Source organism: Theropithecus gelada, chromosome 7b (genome assembly GCF_003255815.1).
Source record: "Theropithecus gelada isolate Dixy chromosome 7b, Tgel_1.0, whole genome shotgun sequence".
Taxonomy (NCBI): Eukaryota; Metazoa; Chordata; class Mammalia; order Primates; family Cercopithecidae; genus Theropithecus; species Theropithecus gelada.
Window position 1 is genome coordinate 94,323,876 of NC_037675.1, and position 24,376 is coordinate 94,348,251.

The 24,376-nt window shown below is 53.3% G+C and overlaps 1 protein-coding gene across 4 annotated transcripts; it reads left to right on the forward strand.

Annotated features, from left to right (window-relative positions):
• The first annotated feature begins 12,367 nt into the window (after window positions 1-12,367).
• CHGA (chromogranin A) lies at window positions 12,368-24,058 on the forward strand. 4 transcript variants are annotated; one of them, XM_025392407.1, is made up of 8 exons: window positions 12,368-12,666; window positions 13,458-13,504; window positions 15,862-15,955; window positions 16,809-16,877; window positions 18,888-18,986; window positions 19,965-20,417; window positions 21,108-21,586; window positions 23,566-24,058. In XM_025392407.1, exons 1-8 carry the CDS (start codon window positions 12,621-12,623, stop codon window positions 23,647-23,649), a joined length of 1,371 nt encoding a protein of 456 aa, XP_025248192.1. In that variant the 5' UTR covers window positions 12,368-12,620; the 3' UTR covers window positions 23,650-24,058. The 4 variants fall into 4 exon arrangements, with proteins under 4 accessions (XP_025248192.1, XP_025248194.1, XP_025248191.1 ...); XM_025392409.1 differs by lacking the exon at window positions 19,965-20,417; XM_025392406.1 differs by lacking the exon at window positions 23,566-24,058 and having other exon boundaries at window positions 21,108-21,998.
• The last annotated feature ends 318 nt before the right edge of the window (window positions 24,059-24,376 follow it).

The following is a 24,376-nucleotide window of genomic DNA, read 5'->3' on the forward strand; positions in this document are numbered from 1 at the left end:
CACTGCAACCTCTGCCTCCTGGATTCAAGTGATTCTCATGCCTCAACCTCCCAAGTAGCTGAGACCACAGGTGTAGCCACCACACTGGCTAATTTTCTTTTTTTTTTTTTTTTTTTGCATTTTTAGTAGAGATGGGGTTTTGTCATGTTGTGCAGGCTGGTCTTGAACTCCTGAGCTCAGGTGATCCACCCGCCTCAGCCTCCCTAGCACCTCCCAAAGTGCTAGGATTACAGGTGTGAGCCACCACACCCAGTCTGAACATCTTTATATACTCATATTTGCATCCTTGATGAATGTCTGGGTTTGAGGGCATGCACATTTTAAGACTTTTTTTTTTTTTTTTTTTTTTTGAGACGGAGTCTCACTCTGCTGCCCAGGCTGGAGTGCAGTGGCCGGATCTCAGCTCACTGCAAGCTCCGCCTCCCGGGTTCACGCCATCGTCCTGCCTCAGCCTCCCAAGTAGCTGGGACTACAGGCGCCTGCCACCTTGCCCAGCTAGTTTTTTTTTGTATTTTTTGGTAGAGACAGGGTTTCATCGTGTTAGCCAGGATGGTCTCGATCTCCTGACCTCGTGATCTGCCCATCTCGGCCTCCCAAAGTGCTGGGATTACAGGCTTGAGCCACTGCGCCCGGCCTAAGACTTTTAAATTAATATCGCCAACATATTTTGGTCACTTTTAAAATCTAAGTGTTTTGGCCTGGATTAGTGATATCAACACATTAACCACTCCCCTCTCTTTCTTTTTTTTTTTTTTTTTTTTTTTTTTGAGACGGAGTCTCGCTCTGTCACCCAGGCTGGACTGCAGTGGCCGGATCTCAGCTCACTGCAAGCTCCGCCTCCCGGGTTCACGTCATTGTCCTGCCTCAGCCTCCGGAGTAGCTGGGACTACAGGCGCCCGCCACCTTGCCCGGCTAGTTTTTTTTTTGTATTTTTTAGTAGAGATGGGGTTTCACCATGTTAGCCAGGATGGTCTCGATCTCCTGACCTCGTGATCCACCCGTCTCGGCCTCCCAAAGTGCTGGGATTACAGGCTTGAGCCACCGCGCCCGGCCTCCCCTCTCTTTCTTACACCACATGAAGAAGTCAAAACTTTTCATTCATTCATTCATTCAGTCAATCAACCTTCCATATCATCATTACCATCCTTTTCATCTTCCTCCTTTCCTCTTCCTCCAAGGCACTGGCCAAGAGAGACCCTGCCTTCCTCTGAAGCAGTCTCACCAACTGGCTCAGTGCTCTCTGAAGTCTCCCCAGGCACTAGAGAGCAAGCTCTGTGAGAAGAGGGGCCCTGCCTGTGTTGTTAGTCACCACATCTCCAACACCAAACACTGGGCCTGGCACATAGTGAGTGTTCAAATAAATAGTTGTTGAATTAATACATGAATAAGTGAAATACTAAATGGTCATTGAACTGAACTGAGTATTCTCCCAAGTTAGTAATGGGGAGGGGCTTCTGCTTGTGGGGCCCACTCTTATCGCAGAAGGACATCCCAAACACTTGCTCCTCTGCACACAGTTCCAACTGGCAGATGAGAAAACTGAGGCCCAAAATGTTTAAGAACTATGCTCAAGGTTGCAAAGTGAGCTCTGCTCAGAGAAGCACCTGCGTCCCCATGCCCCTTTCCCAGGACTAGGTTTTCTTTCTTCGTTAGGAGGTGAGGTTGGGCTTGGAGGTCCTGGAGTGTTTGTTTGTTTGTTTGTTTGTTTGAGACACAGTCTTGCTCTGTTGCCCAGGCTGGAGTGCAGTGGTGCAATCTCGGTTCACTGCAACCTCCACCTCCCGGGTTCAAGAGATTCTCCCGCCTCGGCCTCCCGAGTAGCTGGAGAACTACAGGCATGCACAACGACACCCAACTAATTTTTGTATTTTTAGTAGAGAGGGGTTTCACCATGTTGGCCAGGCTGGTCTCGAACTCCTCAAGTGATCTGCCCACCTCAGCCTCCTAAAATGCTGGGATTACAGGTGCCACACCCGCCCCCACCCCACATCCGGAGTTTGCTGTATGCATCTTTTGTTCTTCCTTTCTGCTATCAGCAAGGCTATGAGGGACACAAGGTGACCTCCTGAGGACCTTTCTGGCCCTGTGATTCTGGGACAAATGCACTTGAGGCTCGGCTCCCCACTTTTGTAAAAATTCTCTGGCCTCTCAGAATCACTGTTCTGTGCCTACTGTGGCATTTATTATTTATTAGCACTCAATGCCTCAGGAGGAAGATCTCTCACTGGGATCTCAGGATGAGGTGGCTGCAACACCCGGGAGGTCCAGGCTTAAGATAGGGATTTATCTACCCACTGGCCCTGAACCACTTATCCTGGAGCTGGGAGCCAAGGGGACTGATAGGAGAGGGAGGCTGTGGATTCTTCTAAGCCCCTTCATCAGGGATATGACAGCAGCTGGAGGCCCCTGAGATCCTCCATGCTGGAAAGGCTCCCTGGTTCTGAGGCCAATTCAGTAGCCTTTGCTGTCCTTAAAACCTCCTGTTCAGGCACAGACCGACTCCAGAATGTGTAGACACCACCCCACTGCTTACATTTGGGACCAAGTGCTTTTTATCATGTGACTTCCACCAGGAAAGCTGGGCTATGGGTAAGGTCACTGCTACATGAGAGATGAGGAACAGGTGTTTTTGGATGCCCTTCTGTGATGGAAGCAGGTCTCACAGGCAGAAGCCCTCCCCTTATTACTAGCAATTGAAGTAAGGCCATCCCTGAGAAACTGCCTTTGAGCTTGATGCAGGGAATGACCTAGATTTTCTTGTTTATTTTAAAGAGTTTGGGAGGAAATGTCCACGGAGATGTGGGAGACAGGGGCATTGAATCAGGAGCTACCATTTCAGCAAAGAAAGGGATCTCTGAGGTAATCAAGTCCAAATCTTCTGCACCATCACTTCCACCATTTTACTTTTTTTTTTTTTTTTTTTTTTTGAGATAGAGTCTCGTTCTGTCACCCAGGCTAGAGTGCAGTGGTGAGATCACAGCTCACTGCAGCCTCCACTTCCTGGGATTAATTGATCCTCCTCCTTCAGCCCCCTGAGTAGCTGGGGCTATAGGCATGTGCCATCATGCCTAGCTATTTTTTTTTCTACTTTTTGTAGAGATGGGAATCTCACTATGTTGCCCAGGCTGGTCTTGAGCTCCTGGGCTCAAGGGATCCTCTGCGTTGGCCTCTCAAAGTGCTGAAATTACAGGCATGAGTCACTGTGCCTAGTCACTGCCATAATTTTAAAAAGATAAAATTGAGGCCAATATAGGTGAATTGGCCTCTCTAAGTTCACCCAGTCAGTAAGAGGTAAAGCTAATACGATGTTTACAAAATGATGCAAAAAGGTGGGAATGCACTCCTTCATGGAGCACATTGGGTCTTAAAATCATAAAAATATTGTGAGGGACATGATGGAGGAGACACTGACTCCACCTCCAGTTTCTCAGAGGTGAAAAATGTCTGACTATTGGAAATATGATAAATCTCCATGAATTTTTGAGAAACAAAGCCATGATTCTAATTAATCTGTCGTTATCTGAAATTTTCAAAAGTTTAAACAGCTAGAAAAAAAGGTAAGATGTTAAAACTATAACCCCTGGGAGTTTTTAGGTAAGAGTCACCAAACCAGTACCCAGCTTTCCTCCGCAGAAGGTGTTGGTTCAGGACCACGGACAGCAGCCTGCGAACCTTGAGCGCTGCATTCCGCCCACACTGGAGCAAACCCACAGAGCATCGCTTGACCTACTCATCTTTACATGAAGAGCCAATGTGAGTACTATTCACAGGGTGAAACACAGGCAGGAGATCCAGAAAGGACCCCCCATCATCCCTATCAAACACTTCCCAACCAGTCTCCTACCTTGTGAAAAATGCCATTGTCCTCATATTTGGGTTAAGCTATTTTTCACCTCCATGAAAAAAAAAAATAGGTCATATTCCCATGGATGTAGGGTCCGGGATGGTTTGAAGCAATGTCCTTCCCCTAAAAAAGCTTGAAATCTAGTTGGGCAGATAAAAGATCTGCATAAGTGACAGGCACGGTGGTTCATGCCTGTAATCCCAACACTTTGGGAGGCCAAGACAGGCAGATTACTTGAGCCTAGGAATTTGTGACCAGGCTGGGCAACATGAGGAAACCCTGCCTCTATGAAAAAATACAAAAATAAGCCGGGTGTGGCGGTACACACCTGTAGTCCCAGCAACCCCAAAGGCTGATGTGGGAGGATTGCTTGAGCCCAGAAGGCGGAGGTTGCAGTGGGCTGAGATCATGCCACTGCACTCCAACCTGGATAACAGAGCCAGACTGGGTCTCAAAAAAAAAAAAAATTTTAATACAAGGTAATCTACACAAAGAGAAAAACAGTATTTGGCAAGAGCCAAATAGTGGTGTTGAGGATGGTAAGTGCTACAAGATCTCAGCAGACAGTGATCTCCTGAGGTGGAATGCATGGAGTGGAATTGAGCTGAGCCTTAATGTTTGGGGAAGACAAATGAGCAAGAGGAGAAGGCATTCCTGGCCAGGGCACATTTGGAAAGGGATGGAAGCAGAAACATGCATGGCACGTGAATATGCCACAGGGGAGGTGGGACCCCCCTAGACTGGTGCAGCTGAGGCTGCATTGCTGATGAGGGGATGAGAGTGGGATAACAAGAAAGCCAAAGAAATATGAGAGGATCATTCTAGGGGTGTAAATTTCTAGTTTTTCTGGAAGATAAAAGTGGTTTGGTGCCATTGCCCCACCTGCATGGATCCCCCCATACAGCAGAGAAAATGACCGAGAATGCCTGACATGTGGCACCTCCTGTTGGGAGTGAGTTGGGGTGGGGGTGCTGAGCTTTGATCACAGGGATGAAGTCCTCATCATGGAATTCAGACACAGAAGGAAGAGAAGTCTTCTTGGGCAGGCGGATGAAGCTGAAGACACCAGGTCAGTGCCTGGACTGAACTGGGTCCAGGTAAGGAGAAAGGTCCACGATTAGGGCCCATCTGGTCCTGGCTTCTCTGCTGGCCCTTTGCAGGTTGGGGATGCATGAGGAGAAATGGGTAACAAGACTGCTTAGTCTCTGAGCTAGGGGGATGAGGGCAGGGCCGAGGAACAACCTGTCCTTTAGTGGGGAAGCTGTTTAGTCAACTGATTCTGAAGCATCATTTGGCAGAAGACAAGGGGACTCAGCTCTGCCTTGCAGGCCCTACCACTAGGGAGTGCACTGTGCATCCTCTCTCCAGGCCAGAGCTCCCCAAAGACCTTTCTGTCTGTGCCTCTGACCCCCAACTGGGCTGGCTCTGGAGGGACAGGGTCTGAGGGCTGAGGTCATGAGCTCACCCTCCGCTCCTCAGTGGAGAGCAGGAGCAGCACCCCTCAGTTCACCAGGGGCCCCCATCTCCTTTCCGGGCTCTCCTTCAGGGGGCACTAGACACAGCCATGGGCAGCTCAACCATTCTGAACATTAGAGATCCTCGGCCACCTGAAAAACTACATCCCAAAGCTACAAGAAGAACAGGCAAGTGCTGCCACTGAGTCCACAGTCATCTGAGCCAAATCCCGTGTGATGCGCCTGATGCACAATAACTCCACGAGGCCCCACGAGAGCTCTAGGAGGTGGGCACTGATATCAACAGCCCCATTTTCCTGAGGAGAAAACAGTGGCTGTCCCAGAAGCTGTGCCGCCAAGTGCTGTTGATGCTGAGGTTTGCAGGGTATGGCTGACTTAGTCAGTCAGCTGCAAATGGAGCCAGGTGAACCCAGGGCTGCAGCTGAGGACAGAGCCTGGGGGAGAGAGGGAAGGGAAGAGCTATGACATCCACCTGGGGACAGTCACAGGTGCTGAACACCCTCAAGGGCCAGGAACTGTGCTGGGACTTCCTCTTCCATTGCCAACACCGCTGAGCCGGCCCCAACATAGTAGCCACTGATAAATGTTGGTGAGACTGAATCCTCTTAGTGAAATTTATAGAAATCACACAAGGGATTATTTGGGTCATTTTGTAAAAGAGGAAGCAGAGGCTCAGAAAAGTGCTGTAATGTTTGCAAGGCCACACAACGAGTATAGAAGAGCCAGGGTTTAACCCAGGTTTCTCTGGCTCCAAAGTGCAGCTATTCCCACCATTCTTAGCTGCTTCTGCCACCCAGCAAAGACCTCTAGGGACAAAAACTACCTTGAAGTCACTGGAAGGTTCCTCCCTAGGAGGCCCTACAGGTCAACCATTTCAGAACCCACAGAGTTGAGGGGTTGGAGCCTGGGCATGGGGTCGTCTCTTGTTCAGAGACTTAGCTACTGAGCCCATCTTAGAAGCACCTCTACTTTGACCTCCCTCTCCACCACAATGACTTATCTAAGCGGCCATGCCAGTGCCTCCCACGATCTTCCACCCCGGACCCAACCTGCAGCTTCCTATGTTCTGGTTTGCCTGGTGTGAGTTTGAAGTTTGCATATCACTAAGCAGTTCCCCGTAGCGCCTTCTTTATGGAGCCTCTGCAGTCCCATCTCTCAGGTGATCTCCCCTTGGAAGCAGAAGCTCTGACCCACTGGTGTCACCCTAGAAGACATCATGTTCAAGAGGGATCAGCATGCCGCTGGACCCCGGGGAATATGGCCCTGCGAAGGAGAGGAGGCGGGGCACAGGCAGATGTATCTCGCCTCTCAGTGTGGGCCAGGCCCGCTCCTTCTTCCCAGCTTGTTGTGCCTCGTGCCCCAGCCAGCCTCGGTGTCCAGGGCTTGGTGTGCCTGGCATCCTCCCCCAACCTTTCCCAACACCCTCCTGGGCGGAAGCCTACGGAAGCCCTCCTACACCCACTGAGGAGGCCTGCAAACTGTTTTATTAGATTAAAGCAAACATCTGCTGAAGAAGAAAAGCAAAACCTTAATTGGAAGCCCCCGGGGATGTTTGCAGAGACAGATGGGAGAGGATATAATGAAATCACCTCGCTCTGGCCTCCATGCAGACCTTGTAGATAAGGCAACATTGCCAGGCAACAGGGCTTTTCCACCTGGAGGCCTGATAAGGGGCTTGGGGGAGCTGTGTGTTTGGAAAATATGATTTTGTAAGTGGGACAAGGGTGTATTGACTCTGCTGTTCCATGGCCTGGGCCCCAACATCAGATAAGCAGCTGCCACTTTCCCTGGGGCACAGGCAGGACCCCCTGGCAGGAACCACTCACATGGAGAAGTCCTGAGCCTCAGCCAGGGGAGCAGCTCACCAAAGGGGACACTTCTGGCTACCAGGGCCCGGTGGTGGCAGTGGCTTTCTCTTTTCCTCTCCTAGACTCTGATTCAGGCCTCTTGGGATGGATTTGGGTGCTAGGGCTGCTGGGAGCTTGCTAGATTGGAGGGCCCATCCATAGGATGCATTGCAGACCCCAATGCCTCACGCCCTCCCCACCCATCTTCTCCCAGTGACTCCCACCCCTCTCAGAGTAAAAATCAAAGACCCTGCCAAAGCCCACTAAGCCCTGCATGATGCAAGCCCACACCACCACATCTCCTACCACCCTGGCCTCACTCTCTCCCAGCCACCTCAGCCTTTTCGCTCTTTCTCAAGCCTGCCAGGCATGCCCCTGCCCCAGGGCTTTTGCACTGGCTGTTCACTCTGCCTGGGAAGTTCTTCCTCCATACGCTTACGTGGTTCGCTCCCTGGACCCCTTCAAGTCCTCACTCAAGTTGCTGTCTTAATGAGGCCTACCTTGGCCACTTAGTTAGTGAGACCCACGCCCTCCCACTCTGGTATTTTACAGCCATCACCACCTTTTACCCCACTCTAGCCTGCACGTATTTATTATGGTTTGCTGTTGATGTCTGTCTCAGCCTAGGACATAGGCTCCAACAAGACAGGGGCCTTGCCTCTTCTCTTTAGTAGCATATGTCAAGAATCCGGAACAGAGACAGGAACACAACAGGTGCTCAAGACATGTTGGTTGAATGTCTCCCCTTCCCAGACCGCAAACAGCTTTGGTAGAACTGCAGAAAAAGAGGCTGGGTCTATAGAGGCCAGAGTGTGGCAGAGCCTGGACTGCTCGTCTCCAAGGCAGCTGAGCAACCCTGGGCGAAAGCCCATTCCCCCACAGCACCATCACACCTGGGGGAAGCCCATTCCCCCACAGCACCATCACACCTGGGGGAAGCCCATTCCCCCACAGCACCATCACACCTGGGGGAAGCCCGTTCCCCCACAGCACCATCACACGGGACATTCGGGGGAAAGCAACCTTTTCCGGGAAGGAAAGCCAAGGCTGGGACCCAGGGGAGCTTAGCTCTCAACCCAACCCTGCTACTGATTTGGATTTTCTGTGTGACTTGGGACAAGACACTATCTGTCTCTGAGACTCAGTTCCCCCTTTTGTCAGACAAAATTAGCATCTACCTAAAAGTAATAAACGTCCACATTTATCTAAAACCAATAAACATCCACATTACTGTGTTGGGGACCCACAGCCTGAGGTTAAATCCTTCCTTTGCTACTTGCTAACTGTGTGCTGTTAGGCAATTTAGGTAACCTCTCTGACCCTCTACCTCCTAATCTATAGGTGAGGATAATGATAGTGACTGCATCACAAGTATGTGAGCCTTTCACCTGCATGGACTGCTTTACTCTTCACACACTTGTGAGCAATTCAATCATCCTCCTCCTCATGGGAAATCATGGGAAAGCGGCTGGCACGGGCCTCTCAGGGAATTGACAGCAGCCCCAGGATAGGCTGTGTGTCAGGCTGACCCTAGAGCCCAGGGCTCTGCCCACCCCTTCATTCTGTCACTGCACCTTGGTTCATGGAAGGCCCTGTTCAGTTTCCCAACCAAGTGCATTCTGGCCTCGGCCCACCCTCACCTTTTGGGCCACAACCTTGGTCGGAGGCATTGCAATGACCTGGAGATGACAAAACACGTCCTAGGTAGGACAGGTGTTTAAAGAGCCACCCTCCACACTAACACCAACCAAGCCACAGAGCCAGGGACACAGAATAAACCTGCCAGGGCCTGAGAAGGGACGAGGCTTGAAGGGCACTGAGTTCCATGTGGTCACAGTACCATTGGAGGAACAGGAACACAGTCAGACCACCCACACCTCAGACAGAGAGCCGGCGCAGGTCAGTGTCTTAGCTTGGGTTCTCTGAGACAAGGATTTGAGTGCACATGGCTGATAAGGAATCCCTGGTAGACCAGGGAGGGAAAATGGGGCTGGAGGGTGAAGGGGTCGGGAAGGGAAAGGAAGCCAATGAAGTGTGTGCTATCGATAAAGTGCATGCTGTCAATAAAGTGCACAGTGTCAATAAAGTGCGCACTATCAATAAAGTGTACGCTGTCAATAAAGTGTGCTCTGTCAATGAAGTATGCGCTGTCAAAGTGTGTGCTGTCAATAAAGTGTGCACTGTCAAAGTGCACGCTGTCAATAAAGTGTGCACTGTCAATAAAGTGTGCGCTGTCAATAAAGTATGCTGTCATAAAGTGTGCCCTGTCAATAAAGTGCATGCTATCAATAAAGTGTGCGCTGTCAATAAAGTGCACGCTATCAATAAAGTATGGGCTGGCTAAATAAAGTGTGCGCTGTCAATAAAATGTGTGCTATCAATAAAGTGTGCAATGTCAATAAAGTGTGCGCTGTCATAAAGTGTGAGCTGTCAACAAAGTGCATGCTATCGATAAAGTGTGGGCTGTCTAAATAAAGTGTGTGCTGTCAATAAAGTGTGGGCTGTCTAAATAAAGTGTGCGCTGTCAATAAAGTGTGCACTATCAAGCCAGACATCACTGCTGGGAAATGGTACCAAAAAATCCTCCTCAGAATTATCCCACCCAGGGGTATTTACAAGTAAAAGCCTGATATCACTGGCTGAGGGCTGCTCCTGGGGGTAACTCCCTGAACTTGCAGCTTTCTGCAGCCTTCTGGGTTTCTAGGTTGCAGTGAGCTGAGATCGCGCCATTGGACTCCAGCCTGGACGACAGAGCGAGACTCTGTCTCAAAAAAAAAAAAAAAAAGAACCTGTGTGCGGACACAGAAGGGTAGATCCCAGCAGTGGGAGATTGGTCAGGGCCCTCAAAGCACCAGGAGACATGGGCAGGGCTCTGACCGCGCTGTTAGAGTTAGACTCAGGCCTGGCTTGTGGGGGGCCCCAGGGGATCCCGGCCAGCTCTTAGCCTGCATCTCCCCATGGGGGAGAGAGAGGGCTACTTTTGGGACCTCTCTCGGAATAAGCATTCTGGGGAGCTGAACATCTGTGAGAATCCTCCCTGGATCCCAGAAGACCAAGCTCTGGCAGGGGCTCTGGTGCCTCTCCCCTCCTGTTCACCAGGTCCAGTGCCTGTGGTGCTCCCAGAGATGCTGGTTGGACAGCTTCTATCCTCCAGGGAGGCCAGGACAGCAGCTCTGCCCCCTGCTCTCCATCCTCCAGGCTAGAACCAGCCACCTTCCTGCAGTCAACATCCCCACAAGATATTGAGAGTGATTTTTTTTATTGTGGTAAAATATCCCCAACCTAACATTTACCATCTTAACCATTTTTAGGGACACAGTTCAGTGGCATTAAGTCCAGTTATGTTGCTGTGCAGCCATCACCACTATCTATCTCCAGAACTTTTTCATCTTCCCAAACTCTGTACCCATGAAACACTAACTCTCTGTTTCCTCCTGCCCCTCAGCCCCTGGCAACCAGCATTCTATTTCCCATTTTTGTTGTTGTTGTTGTTTGTTTGAGACAGAGTTTCACTCTTGTTGCCCAGGCTGGAGTGCAGTGGTGTGATCTCAGCTCACTGCACTCAGCCTCTACCTCTTGGGTTCAAGCGATTCTCGTCTCAGCCTTTTAAGTAACTGGGATTACAGGCATGTGCCACCAGGGCCGGCTAATTTTGTAGTTTTAGTAGAGATGGGGTTTCACCATGTTGGTCAGGCTGTTCTCAAACTCCTGACCTCAGGTGATCTGCTCGCCTCAGCCTCCCAAACTGCTGGGATTACAGGCATGAGCCGATTCACCCTATTTAAGTATAACCACAACCTCTCTCAGCACAGCCCTCCCCTTCCCTGCTGACAAATTATGGCTGTTACTTCTTATTCATTTTCTGTCTTCACCATCTAGAACGTAGGGCTCCTGTCTGTTCTGTTTAATGCTGTACCCTCAATTGAGTACTGTTCTAGGATGTTCTAAGCACATAGTAGATGCTTAACAAATGGTCGTTGAATGAATACATAAATGCATGAATGTGGCCATTTCAGTCTCCTTTGAGCTCCCACCAGGTTCTTATTTAGGGACAGGTGTGAGCACAGGTGTGGGACAGGAAGTATTAGTAGAAAGCAGCAGCAGCAGATGGAGAGGGGTGGGCAGGAAGGAGGCACTCTGGACGATGCCAGCCAATGATAAACCATCACCCAGATCCCTGGTTCCCTGTGACACTGGGGTCAGGTGGCAAAGAGCTTCCAAAATGGCCCTGAGGGTGAGAGTAGCAATGTGGCAGGAGCATCGAGGGCCCCAGAAGTAAGGGAAGCCAACCAGGAAATTGACCTTTTACATAAAACATCCAGGTTTTGAGAATGCTCAGGAAGAGGTGAGAGCTGTTCTCAAATTCAGATGGGCTGCCAGTGGCAAGAGGGCAACCCTAAGGGGTTGCACTAGGGCTAATGAGTAGGTGTTGCAAGGACTCCTATTTTCGCGGATGTAATAAGAACTGGCCCCCACTCCTCCCTCACTACCCAACAAAAGGTGTCCAACAGTGGCTTAAGCTTCCTGGTGAAAGTGAGCCCCCGGTTCCCATGTGCATGCAGAGCCCAGGATTCACTCACCCATGGTTTGAACCTTCAATGGATACATTCAACAGTTACCTGTCAAGTGCGTTTCCTCTGTGCCAGATTGTGTGGCGCTCAGCCCTGTGGAAGTAATGATGACTAAACATTATTCAAATAAATACACATTCAACAACAAAGTGTGAAGGCACAAAACTAGCTTGCCAGAGAGAGAGAAGCCTCACTCAGACAGGGGATCAGAGGCCCCTCTAGAGCCTCCTAGATATTGGAGGGAGCCATGAGTGATGGGCGTGCCTCCAGCCTGTGAGACCAGGGTGAGCACACCCCGGGCAGGAGGCACTTCGGGAAAATAGCACGGGGTGCTAGGGCTGCCAGGGACCTCAGTACACATGGAGGAAGGTAAGGTCCAGAGATCGGAGTGACTTGCGCAGGGACACACGGCAAATCGGTGGAACCGTCGAGGGGTGGAGAATGAGCCACAGCCCCCCTGTCTCCCATGCCACCTCTTAGAAACTAGATACCCGCTTCGCGGCCAAGACCCACCAGCTCCGAGCGGCGGAGGCCAGAGGTAGCGAGGCGTGAGGTTAGAGGTGGGGCGAGCGGGGACTGGACCCCCAGGGGGTGGGGAAAGGGGCAGGGGGCGGCACCGCTGACGTCATTTCCGGGGTCGGGGTATATAAGCGGGGCGAGCGGGCGCTGCTGCTGCTGCTGCTCTTCCCACTGCAGTACTCGAGCCCCGCGTAGGGAGCTTGCGGGAGGATCGACCGACAGACGGAAGCACGCCAAGGCACTGCGCCCCCAGCCCCGCGCCGGTGCCACCGCAGCCAGACCCCGGCCGCCGGTCCAGCCGCCCCTCGCCCGGTGCCTAGGTGCCCGGCCCCACACCGCCAGCTGCTCGGCGCCCGGGTCCGCCATGCGCTCCGCCGCTGTCCTGGCGCTTCTGCTCTGCGCCGGGCAAGGTGAGCGAGAGCGAGGGGCTCGCGGGAGAGGGTCCCGGGCTCCTCTGCCCACCTTGAGGTCCGGGCACCGCGCGGCGCCCAGCGCCCCTCCACATCTCCCTTCGGGCGCGGCGAGTTTTCAGCACCGCGGACAGCGCCGCCGCCTCCCGCCCGACCCTGCAGTGTGGCCTCTGCCCGGGACCCACAGGACACTTGGGCCTGACTCCCAACCCCGCGGGGCAAGGCCCCCTTGTGCCCACCCCTTGTCTGGGCTTGGCGCCTCGGCTACATCAGGGCCAGTGCCGGTTGCGCGGTGGCCGACCAAGGTCATTGGGGGGAGGTGGGAGGATGGCTGCTCGCACCCCTCCATCCCTCTTCCCCTTTCATCTCACTCTCCCCGCCTTTCTGGCCTTGACTTCTACTTCTCCATATCATCCCTCACAATCTCCCTCCTCCATCTCTTCCCCTCCGCCTCTGGGGTCTCTCCCTTCCCCTCCTCTGTCTCCCACCCCAGTCCCACTGTGCAGCCCTTGGCCTTGTTTTGATAGCGCTCCCTGCTCCAGAGCACACCAGCTCCAGAGCAGGAGTTTCCCAAGGGGGAGGGGGAGGACCTCTCCGTGCAGCCTCTGGGGACCACCCCACTGTGGGCAGCAACCAGGGAAAGGAAACAAAATCAGCCCCAGCCTCTCTTTTTGGTGGGGGCAGTTTTGAGGGTTGGCATTGGGTGGACCGGCCCCAGTGAGCCCAGTCAGGAAGGACTGGGCTCCACTTGGAGCAGAGGAGTGACCCCAGCACTCTCTTCTTCTTCCCAGTCACTGCCCTCCCTGTGAACAGCCCTATGAATAAAGGGGACACCGAGGTAAGAAGGGGTGCTGGGGATGAGGGGTAGGAGGCTCCAGTGGACACTTCACAGCCAGTTCTTGGGCAGCTGCAGGAGTAAGTTCGGCATAAAGCCAAGAGCCAGCACTGCGGCTGCTGAGCCTGTGGGGACAGCTTGCAAAAGAAGATATCAAAGATTGCTTGCTTTCCCTGCTGTCCTGCTGTGGGGACTTCCCCAGCTTCCTCTGAGCTGCATGTGCAGCAGAAGAGGCCTGCATCTTACCTACTGGGCTGAGGTGCCTGACCTCAGGCTGTCTTGAACACTCTGAATCCAGTAGGCCCACCAGGGGCTGGTGGGGGTGGCTTCTTTCTAGTTGTGGTTGTCCACAGACCTGTAAAAATGGCCTTTGCCTGCCTGGCTCTCGCCTCCCCCTTTACTCTTTCTTTCCCCCTGAAAGGCTCTGCCAGCAACTACCCACACCCAGCAGGCTCTCCAGCCCTGGCTCTCCCAAAGGAACACAATGAAAACATTTTGATCATGGCTCCTGCACCCACGGTCCCGCCATAGGGGCTAGTCATGGAGGTCACCCAGGAAAGGGCCTTAGGAGACACTGGTAGGGGTTTCTCTAGCAGCAAGAGACACGCCACACTGGGTGTGTACTTGGAATTCATTCATGGCTGAGCTGGGGCTGTTTTTTCCAGACTTTAGTGCTCAGCCAAATCTTCACTTGAGGGTCAGAGAAATTTCTACTCCCCACCTTCCCAGAAACTATTTTCTTCCGGTAGACACCACAGTTAAAATCGAAACCGTCCAAGGGATTCCAACCTCTGTTCAATTATATTTCCTAGGTTTTAGTTGCAGATAAGACAGAACTTAAACCTCTACCACTCATTCTAGCTGTGTGACCTTGGGAAAATTCCTTAATTTCTCTGAGCTCTGCCTTTTTCTCCTTTTCCTTGAGGGGAAGTGTAAAGAGTAGGAATCACGGATGTGAATTGCCTAGCACATAGTAGGTCCTTAGTAAATAGGCACTGTTATTCCTACAGCTGCCTTGCTGATCTCCCCATCCCTCTCCAGACCCTTTACCCAATTCCTGCCTCCCAGAAAATGCCCTCACGAACAGGTGGTTATCTGATATTCCCAGTGCAAGGTCCGGGGTTGCAGGGAGATACAGGGTACAGGCTGCTGGGCTCTCCTTGCCAGATCCCTTATGGGAGACACTCTGGTCACCATATTATACCCAGCAGTCTGTGGTCAGGGGCACCAGAACAGCTGGTTAAGACCTGAAGATTCCATATAATGTTGTTGTGACTACACACATTATAGAGCACTTGCCAGTTTGCCATCTTGGATCCTTGGACCGGTTGCCTTGGCATCCCGTAGACACAGCCTCCCACCCGCTCACTCCCCGCCGGTGTTGCCTGATGCCTGTCTGACACCTCCTGCTCTCTACTCAGCTCTCGGCTGTGGAAGCAGGGCTGGAGTTGTGAACCCCTCCCTGGGCGTGCTGACACTCCATGCTCGAGAGAGTGTTTTTCCATCTGTACCTCATTACCCTGGGAGAGCAGTTGGGAAGGTATTCTCACTCCTGTTTTACAAATGAGGACACTGAGGCTCAGAGAGGTTAAGTCACTTGTCCAAGATCACACAACTAGGATACCACATTACAGTGGGCACCATCATCAAAGATCACTCATTTATCAGGGGCCTAATTATCCACAGCAGCTTTGCGGGCACAGGATAGGACTTTCAGAGGCGTGGCTGTGGTCGACCTGGGACATGCTCCCAGGTGTAGTCAATGTTTGCTCACGTGCCGCCAGGGGATTCATCCATCCCATGGTGAACATGGAGTGAGAATATGAAGCTGTGACTCCTCGCATGTGACAACACCATGGGTGTTGGCAGACAGTAACCTACATCCTATTTCCAAACAGGGTAGAGACAGGGAAGGTCATTGTCTCCTCTGGGCAGTCCAGAAGGACTTCCTGGAGGAACTGACCTTTGGACATCTTCACGATCAGAGCACTTTTGTAAGACATCCTTTTAGTGCCCACAAGCAGCTTTCTCATGTCTAGAGAATTAGCACTTGGGGATGAGAAGGTACCAGGTACCATTCCCTACACCCCTTTCTCACCATGATCCACCTTAGAGGGGAACCTGCTGGCCATGTGGTTGGAGTGCCTGACACGTGGTAAGCACTGTATAAGGGTTTTCTATTATCATTGCTATCACTGTCTGGCTAAGAAAGCAGAGCTGTGTACCTGAGCCAGGGATCATGGACTCCCAAAGACAAAAGCAAATACCCTCTGTCCTCACTAGAAATTCACCTTAGAGCCTCCAGGGACTGAGCCCCATGATCAAACCAACCCCAACCTGCCCCCACACTCTGTTCCCAGGTGATGAAATGCATCGTTGAGGTCATCTCCGACACACTTTCCAAGCCCAGCCCCATGCCTGTCAGCCAGGAGTGTTTCGAGACACTCCGAGGAGGTATGAACTGGAAGCTAGGGGTGAGGGCTGCTGCCTGCCGGGCTGGGAGGCTAGGAGATGGGTGTGTGGCTTTTGGTGGAATTAATGATTTAACTCAATAGTCACTGACTGAGTGCCCGTCATGTCCAGGCACTGCACTGGGGTCTGAGGTGTATAGACAGTTGGAGGGGTTGTAGCCCAGGTGCTTACAGACTGGCAGAGGGGATGCATATGAACATAATTAACTAGAACTCCAGGCAAAATGAAACCAGGGCTGGAACAGCAAGCCCCCAGACTGTGAGCTCCCTATGGACAAAGATTTTGTGTGCTGTATCCCAGGGCCTAGAACAGCCTCTGGCTCCTGAAGACACCCTCTAGATGTGTGATGAATAAAGGACTGTTATGGGTGGACATGAGAAGGACAAAATCTTTCCAGGCAACCAGTCAAGTTTTTACTAACTGCTGGATAGAGCCAGCAGCATTTGGGTTGGGCTTTAAGAGAAACATTGGAAACTGATGGGCGGAAAAATGAAGACGAGGTTGTCCAGGTGTGGTAGACAGTGTGAGCGCAGGCATGGAGATGGGAACCTATTGTATTTAAAGAGACCCCCACTCATCCTCAGGGGCTGCCACCCCTTGGCTAAGGTCTGGGTGCTGGGGCAGTGGCTGACTTCTCTGACGTAGTAGGAAACTGACACACACCTTGGAAAGGAGGTGATTTCAAAAGTGTTATCTCAAGACCCAGTCTTGCTACCGCCACCCTGGTTTTGAGTTTCCAGAGTAAATTCCTTGTGCTCAGCTGAAAATATTGATGGTAATCTCTTTCTCGGCCGTTCTCTGGAAACCACCCATGACGACTCTTCTTCCATTGCAGATGAACGGATCCTTTCCATTCTGAGACATCAGAATTTACTGAAGGAGCTCCAAGACCTCGCTCTCCAAGGTATTTTCCAGCCACTGCACATGACTCTGGGTAAATTCCAGTAACTGAGAGTCAGAAAATGTGGTGGAAGGTTCAGCAAGTTCCTCTCTGGGACTGTCATTTCCTTTCAATTATAAAGCGGAAAAGCAGGATCCGCCGTGCCACCTGGCTCAATCTGTTATTGATATTGTTAAAGAAATCAAGGCCCAGAGAGGCTGAGTGACTTGTCCAAGGTCACATAGTGAATAGAGACATGCCAAATGCAGCTTCCCTAAAACCCATGGCCTCTGCAGTTCAGTCATTTTAGGAAGTAACTTTATGAAGTAGTGAGCCGTTCATCACCGATGATGATATTCAAGCCAAGCCTGGACAGGATGCTGGGGTGGAGGGTGAAGCTGTCATCATCCCACAGTTAGCCTCTGTGCCCAGCCCCCCAGCTCCTTCCAGGCTTAATGCAAAGCACAGCCCTACCCTCGCAAACCAGGAAGCCTGAGTTCGGCCCTGCACCAGCCCCAGCTGACTCCCTGTGGGAAGTGGCAATTTCCACCGGGGCAGGACCACTGGTGGTGGTGTGTCTCTCCCTGAGAACAGGGCATTATAGCATGAATCCAGCATCTGCTTCCCAACGAAGCAAGAGTGTTTTTCAGGGCTGGGCTTGTGTCTGGGGTAGGGTGGGAGTATGAAGGCTGCTCTGGCTCCAGGATGGGCCCCACTCTGAGGCCTCTGGGGCAGACCAGGCCATGTGTGAGAACAGAGAGGGCTTTGGGGAGGAGGCGTGTAAACACAGCCACAGCAATAGGATTCCTATGGCCTTTTCCAAGCTAACACACTGTTCTTCCTCCCACTCACGAGCCAGCCTGGGTGGCAAGCACCCATCTCCTATTGTTGTTGGAGGGGGCAGGGTGTGCTGGGGGCAGCTGGGACTATTACTACCTGGATGGTTATGTCAGCATCAGTGACCTTGGACTAGTGTTTTTTTTTTTTTTAATTAAGCATTAAATATTTTATTACAATATGATAACTTTAAAATTAAATATTGAATGACTGATTACATTTAAATAATTAAATAGATTGTCAATAGAGACTATTATAGGAGAATGTGTCCTGAAACATCTGTATTCACATACACATGTGTATCCAGTGTAAGCAGCATCCAATATACGTATATATGACTGTTTTCCATTAACAGAGTCCTGGAAGTATTTCTGTCCATCCATCTATCCATCCACTCCCTCTTGGGCTCCAGTAACATCTTCTGTGTGCCTCTGTCTTAGCATTTACCACACAGCAACCCTGTTTTCTAGATAAGCACCCAACTCTTGGAGAGCCCAAGTTGCCCAAGGAGCTAGGAAATAGCCAGAAGGGAACTGGAACCCATGTTGCCTGAGGCCAGAGCTGGGCGTGGTCCCTGGCCCACAGCTGCCCCGGAAAGGGGAAGAAATGAGGACCAGCTGCAGAGCTGGGCTAGCTGAGGGGCCAACATCAGGAATCAGGCACAGGTGTGGGGACAGTCAGAGGAGGCAGCAGCGGCAGGGGGAGAGGGGTCTCTGGGTCACGGCAGCAGGCGCCAACCCTGGGCTCAGATGTGGGCACAGGGCTTGGCCTTCTCCTGGGGCCTGGACTCACAGCGTCCAAGGGTAGCAGGGCTTGCCTGAATCAAGAGCTGCCACCATTACTGCCTGCTGCAGGGTTCCTAGAGCTACCGGCCAGGTCCTGAGGGGTTCCCCACCCCCAACTCCTGCCCCTGGGCCCCTTGCTCCATCTGAGCCATTCTGGCTGTGTGAGGCCACAGCACGCTTGCTCTGGCCTCCCGGGGAGAAGCTGAATCTGGCGAGGCAGGGTGGCTGCCTGAGGGCCCAGCTGAGAGACAGGAGGGACGCCAAGCCTTCACCGCCCCATCAGGGTCTCATTGGGCAGGCCCTGAACATGATGTACCCAGTTTACAGATGGGGAAATGGAGGCCTTCACTCTTATAGATGAATATGCCAGGGCTGGAACCAATGGGACTTTTCCCTCTTTTTCTCATACCAGGCGCCAAGGAGAGGGCACATCAGCAGAAGAAACACAGCAGTTTTGAAGATGAACTCTCGGAGGTTCTTGAGAACCAGAGCAGCCAGGCCGAGTTGAAAGGTCTGTCCCAGCCAGTCTGGCCAGAGGTGGGGAAGGGAGGGTGGCAATGGGAACAGTGGCTATGATGGACCCAGGGGTCCGATGAGTTGGGAGCCCCACCCATAATCCCTTATTTCCCTCTCGCTACAAGCGGGTAAGGCCGGTGTTCAGGAGCTGTATCCCGGTGTCTCCCGTCTGGGGCTGAGAGGGAAAGCCCTCAAGTGAGGCCCAGGTGCCCTCACATTGGCTGAAGCTTTAATGAGGCAGGCAGCCATGTGTCAGTGCAAAGAGATCCCGAACTTGGCATTTGGAGGCTTGGGTTCCAGGCTCAGCTCTGCTGCCTGCAAAATGCGTGAGATGGACAGGTCATCTTACCTTTCTGCAGATCATTTTGGGTTTCTGTGAAATAGGAATGGGAGCACCTTTCACCAGAGTCCTGGTGAAGCTCAGATGGTGGAATGTACTTGACAGCACTTTGTTCAGTGGTCATTATTCTAATGACGGGAGGAAGTTTTACTTATTCAAAGGCTGTCTTTAAGGCAGCCACAATAAAATACCTTTTAATGAAACCCTAAAATTTTGCAGAATTGAGCCCTTTCACAGGACGCTGAAGACAGAGAAGCCCCACATGGAGGGGAGAATGAAGTTGCAGACATGGTGCCTCTTACACAGAGAGGTTAAGCAACTTGCCCAAGAACACACAGCTGACATATTAATTTTCAGTTCAGGCTTTATCTCCTGGATTAATTCTTAAGGTCTGGATTTTTGTTTTTTGTTCTTTGAATAATAACCTGTTTTAAAAGATTAAAAAGAAAGAAACAAATCCAGCTGTGCTCAGATCAAGCCTGGACATGGACAGAGGGGTAACCCTAATCGTTGTCTGGGCTGGGCTCGCTGGAAGCCAAGAAACATAATGAGTACGATCTGAAATTAGCCTGTGGGGAGGCCCCACACGTGGTCCGGTCCTCAGGGCCTGACTTGGCTGTGCTGTGTCTGCAGAGGCGATGGAAGAGCCGTCCTCCAACAATGCTATGAAGAAAAGAGAGGATTCCAAGGAGGCAGAGAAAAGTGGTGAAGCCACAGATGGAGCCAGGCCCCAGGCCCTCCCGGAGCCCAGGCAGGAGTCCAAGACTGAGGGGAACAGTCAGGCCCTCGGGGAGGACGACGAGGAGGAGGAGGAGGCCACCAACACCCACCCTCCAGCCAGCCTCCCCAGCCAGAAATACACAGCCCCACAGGCCGAGGGGGACAGTGAGGGCCTCTCTCAGGGTCTGGTGGACAGAGAGAAGGGCCTGAGTGCAGAGCCAGGGTGGCAGGCAAAGAGAGAAGAGGAGGAGGAGGAGGAGGAGGAGGCCGAGGCTGGAGAGGAGGCTGTCCCTGAGGAAGAAGGCCCCACTGCAGCGCTGAAGCCCCACCCGAGCTTTGGCTACAAGGAGATCCGGAAAGGCGAAAGTACGTATGATGGTGGAGACCTCAACCAACGCATCTGGGAGACGGGGACGGGTGGGAGGGGAGCCTTCTCCATAACCTCATTCCACCTTCATAACAACCCTGAAAGGTAGGTATTAGCTCCATTTCCCAGTTGGACAAATGAGGTTCAGAGAGGTTAAGTAACTTGCCCAAGGTCACACAGCTAATTTGTAGTAAAAGCTGAGGTTCTACCCCAGATTTCTCTGACTCCAAAACCATGCATTTCCTACTATTCCACATAGCCTGCCCCCACCAACCCTGGAAGCTAGGGGTGGGTGATGGATGGGCTGGCTTTGGGAACAGAGACCATGGCAGGAGGGCACAGGCTGATCTGGGAACAGTGTCAGCTTCAACTAGGGTTTAGGAGAGGCCCTGGCTCCCGCTGCGGGTCTTTCCTCACTCTCCAGCTGTCGGGCTTCTGGGGTGAGGATGAGGGGAAGAGGCAGGCTCCAGCTAACCCACCACTCTGAGCTGAGAGGGTCTTGCAAAGCCTGGCATCAAGAAGGTTTTTCCCGCTAAGTGTCATCACTGTGGAGAGGCTGGGTTGGGCCCTACGAGCCAAGGTCTGTGGCCCTAAAAGTGGCCACAGCAGAGGCCCCCGGGGAGTGGCAGAGACTGGGAAAATGGTGGTCCCCCACCCATTCTCCTGCTCTTGCCCACCAGCTGCTCCAGGTCGGTCAGAGGCTCTGGCTGTGGATGGAGCTGGGAAGCCTGGGGCTGAGGAGGCTCAGGTCCCCGAAGGGAAGGGAGAGCAGGAGTACTCCCAGCAGAAAGAGGAGGAGGAGATGGCGGGGGCCCCGCAAGGCCTCTTCCGGGGTGGGAAGAGCGGGGAGCTGGAGCAGGAAGAGGAGCGGCTCTCCAAGGAGTGGGAGGACTCCAAACGCTGGAGCAAGATGGACCAGCTGGCCAAGGAACTGACGGCTGAGAAGCGGCTGGAGGGGCAGGAGGAGGAGGAGGACAACCCGGACCGTTCCATGAAGCTCTCCTTCCGGGCCCGGGCCTACGGCTTCAGGGGCCCTGGGCCACAGCTGCGACAAGGCTGGAGGCCATCCTCCCAGGAGGACAGCGTTGAGGCGGGCCTGCCCCTCCAGGTTCGAGGCTACCCTGAGGAGAAGAAAGAGGAGGAAGGCAGTGCCAACCGCAGACCAGAGGTTGGTATGGGGCGGGAGCCAGCTCGGTGCTGGGCCGCGGAGAGTGGGTCCAGCAGGGGCAGCCACACCCAGACACACTGCTCCTACCCCACTGAGGGGACACGGCCCCCCTGGAGTCTGGGGATGGAGAGATGCTCAGACCGGGGGCTCTCAGGGCAGGAGAATGCCTTGGCTCCCAGGGGGCATCCAGCAAAGCTGGCTGGGAGGTGGGAGGAGCTCAGATCAGCCTGTGGCAACAGGGGAGGCGCCGAGTGGGGACTTTGTCCCGAGGGCGGTAGGGAGCCTTGCAGGTCGTGCCCTGGAAAAACCATGTGGTGGGTCTGGCCATGTCCCTTCCTGGCCCCCAGGCAACCCAGGCACAGCCTCCTCCCAGGCTCAGGCCCTGCATCTGGCCCATGAGGGTAACGGGGCAGGGCAGGGGTAGGGCCGGGGACCTCTTGCCTGTGGGGATCAGGTGGGAGCCACACGATGTGAGCCGGAAGACCTGGGCTCTGCCTCCTCCTGGCTGCGTGGACTTGGGCGGGTCACTCCCCTCCTCTGAGCCTCTTGGGTTCCCCCATTTATGAAGTAGGGGTAAGGAGTCTCCCCTGCCCACCTCATTACCATGATTGGAACACACAAGGGCTTTGAAAACCAGCGACCCTGGAGAAGATGAATGGGGCGTGGGGACACAGCCCACAGGAGCAGGGTGGGAGTTGGCGTCCCTGGCAGGTAGGCGGCTGGGATACCTGGTTCAAGCCTTAGTGTCCAGGTGGGAACCAGGGCTGTGTGGGAAGGCTGACACCCGTCCGTGGCCCCGACCCCAAGGCTCTTCTCTGCTCACCTAGAAGAGGGTGCAGCCCCTTCTTTGGGTCCCCGACCCCCTCTCTGGGCCTGGCAGTCTGAGAGGAAGAAGGCTCCATGTTGGCAGCTGGAGCAGGAGAGGGCATCTGCCCCCGTGCCTGGGAGCCCAGGGTGAGGGACTGAGGACAAAGCTGGAGAGAATGGGGGCCCAGAGGTGCCACCAGTTTCCTTTCTCCACAAGCAAAGGGAGCTTCAGACAACAGGGCAGAGAAATGGGACCCCTGAGGCATGTGGACAGGATGGGGTGGGGGCCTCCTCGACACAGCCCAAGGGTCTTCATAGAAACCCCAGCCTCACAGAATACCTGCCCCAGGGCCTGCTCCAAGACGAAGCGGCTGCAGGGTCTATTTCCATGGCCTGCAATGATCAATGTTGGGGTCCATGGGCCAGGATGCCCTCGGCAGCCTCAAATCTGGCAGTGACCCCGGGAAAATGACCCCTCCCAGGTCAAGGGAGGCAGCCTTCCCTGCGCTCCTGCTCTGAGTCTTGAGGGTATGCTCTGTGGGTGTCCAAGTTCTGAGGCCTGGAAACTTCTGGAGACTGGGGCATAGAACAGGGCTCAGAGGAGGGGTCCTGCTTCCCTGAACTTGGGCAGCCAGAGCTTGGAATCCTCTCACAATCAGGACCAGGGATCAAAGCCCAGCCCTAGGCAGGCCAACATGGGGTAGCTCCCCCAGCATGCAGCCCTGCCTCAGGCCCCCCATTCCCCCCAGGTGGGAAGGCTGCAGAAGACAGACCTGGAAGCCCCGGGCTGGCCTCACCCTAGGTCCTGGCACCCATGGGTCAGGCCGAGGGAAGGGGGCTCTTCGGGACACTGTAAGCTTTGTTTTCCATGTGCCCTGAAAGAACAGACTCCCACTTGTCCAGAACCATTTGAGACGAAGGGGCGCCTGGATAAGAGGCCACCAAGCGCAGTGTGGGAACAGGGTCCCCGACATCAGCCACCTTCTTGTCCATAATAATCCTGAGAGCAGCAGGCTCGTATCACTGTCTCCATGACCGATGAGGCCCCTGAGGCTCAGAGAGACGAAGCCACCTGTCCAAGGCCACACAGCTAACCCAGTGCTTTTCTGACTTACTGTGCCTTCCGTGCCACTGGCCAGGCTGGCCCGAGTGACCTCCAATGTCTCTCCTAGGACCAGGAGCTGGAGAGCCTGTCGGCCATCGAGGCAGAGCTGGAGAAAGTGGCCCACCAGCTGCAGGCACTGCGGCGGGGCTGAGACATCGGCTGGCAGGGCTGGCCCCAGGACACCTTGTGGTCCTGGCTCTGCTGTCCCCTTGGCAAGTCCTGGCCAGACAGCCCGGACGCTGCTTCCGGTAGGGAGGCAGCCTCCAGCCTGCCCAAGCCCAGGCCACTCAGTCGCCCCCCACGCACCTTGTCTCCTACTCTTGACTCCTTCCTGCCCTGGAACGTCCTCTGCAGGGCAGCCTCACAACTTTAAACATTGACGACTCCTTCTCTGAACACAGGCAGCTTTCTAGAAGTTTCCCTTCCTCCATCCTATCCATTGGACACAACTGCAATAACTTCTGACCTTTTGGTGAAAGCTGAGAACTCCTGACTGTAACATAATCTGTATGAGATTTATCTAAAGAAAAATAAATCTGTTCTGGGCTCTTCCCTCTGAATTTTTTCCCCTCTCAACTTAGAGTGGAGTGGTATGCACTGGATTTGGGCAAAGGGACGAAGGGAGGTTCAGTCTGCCTAGGGGACTCCTTTCTGGGCCACTTCCTGGCTGTGGGATCTTGAGCAAATGACTTTGTTAACTCTGAGCCTCAGTTTCCTCACCTGTAAAATAGGAATGCTGGCCTGCCTCAGAGTGTTTGTAGGGATTAAAGCACACTTGCCGAGGGCGTCCGGGTTCCTGCCTCTTCCCATCCCCAGTCACATCTGAACTGGGCCATGCACAGGCAGGGCCAGGTGGGGACACGGGCTCTGCTCCTGAG

Bases quoted from the DNA above. Each gene is read 5' to 3' on its own strand.
- CHGA (XM_025392406.1), top strand. From the start codon at position 12,621: ATGCGCTCCGCCGCTGTCCTGGCGCTTCTGCTCTGCGCCGGGCAAG. The intron at 12,667-13,457 runs GTGAGCGAGAGC...TCTTCTTCCCAG, and splicing joins TCTGCTCTGCGCCGGGCAAG to TCACTGCCCTCCCTGTGAAC. The intron at 16,878-18,887 runs GTATTTTCCAGC...TTCTCATACCAG, and splicing joins CCAAGACCTCGCTCTCCAAG to GCGCCAAGGAGAGGGCACAT.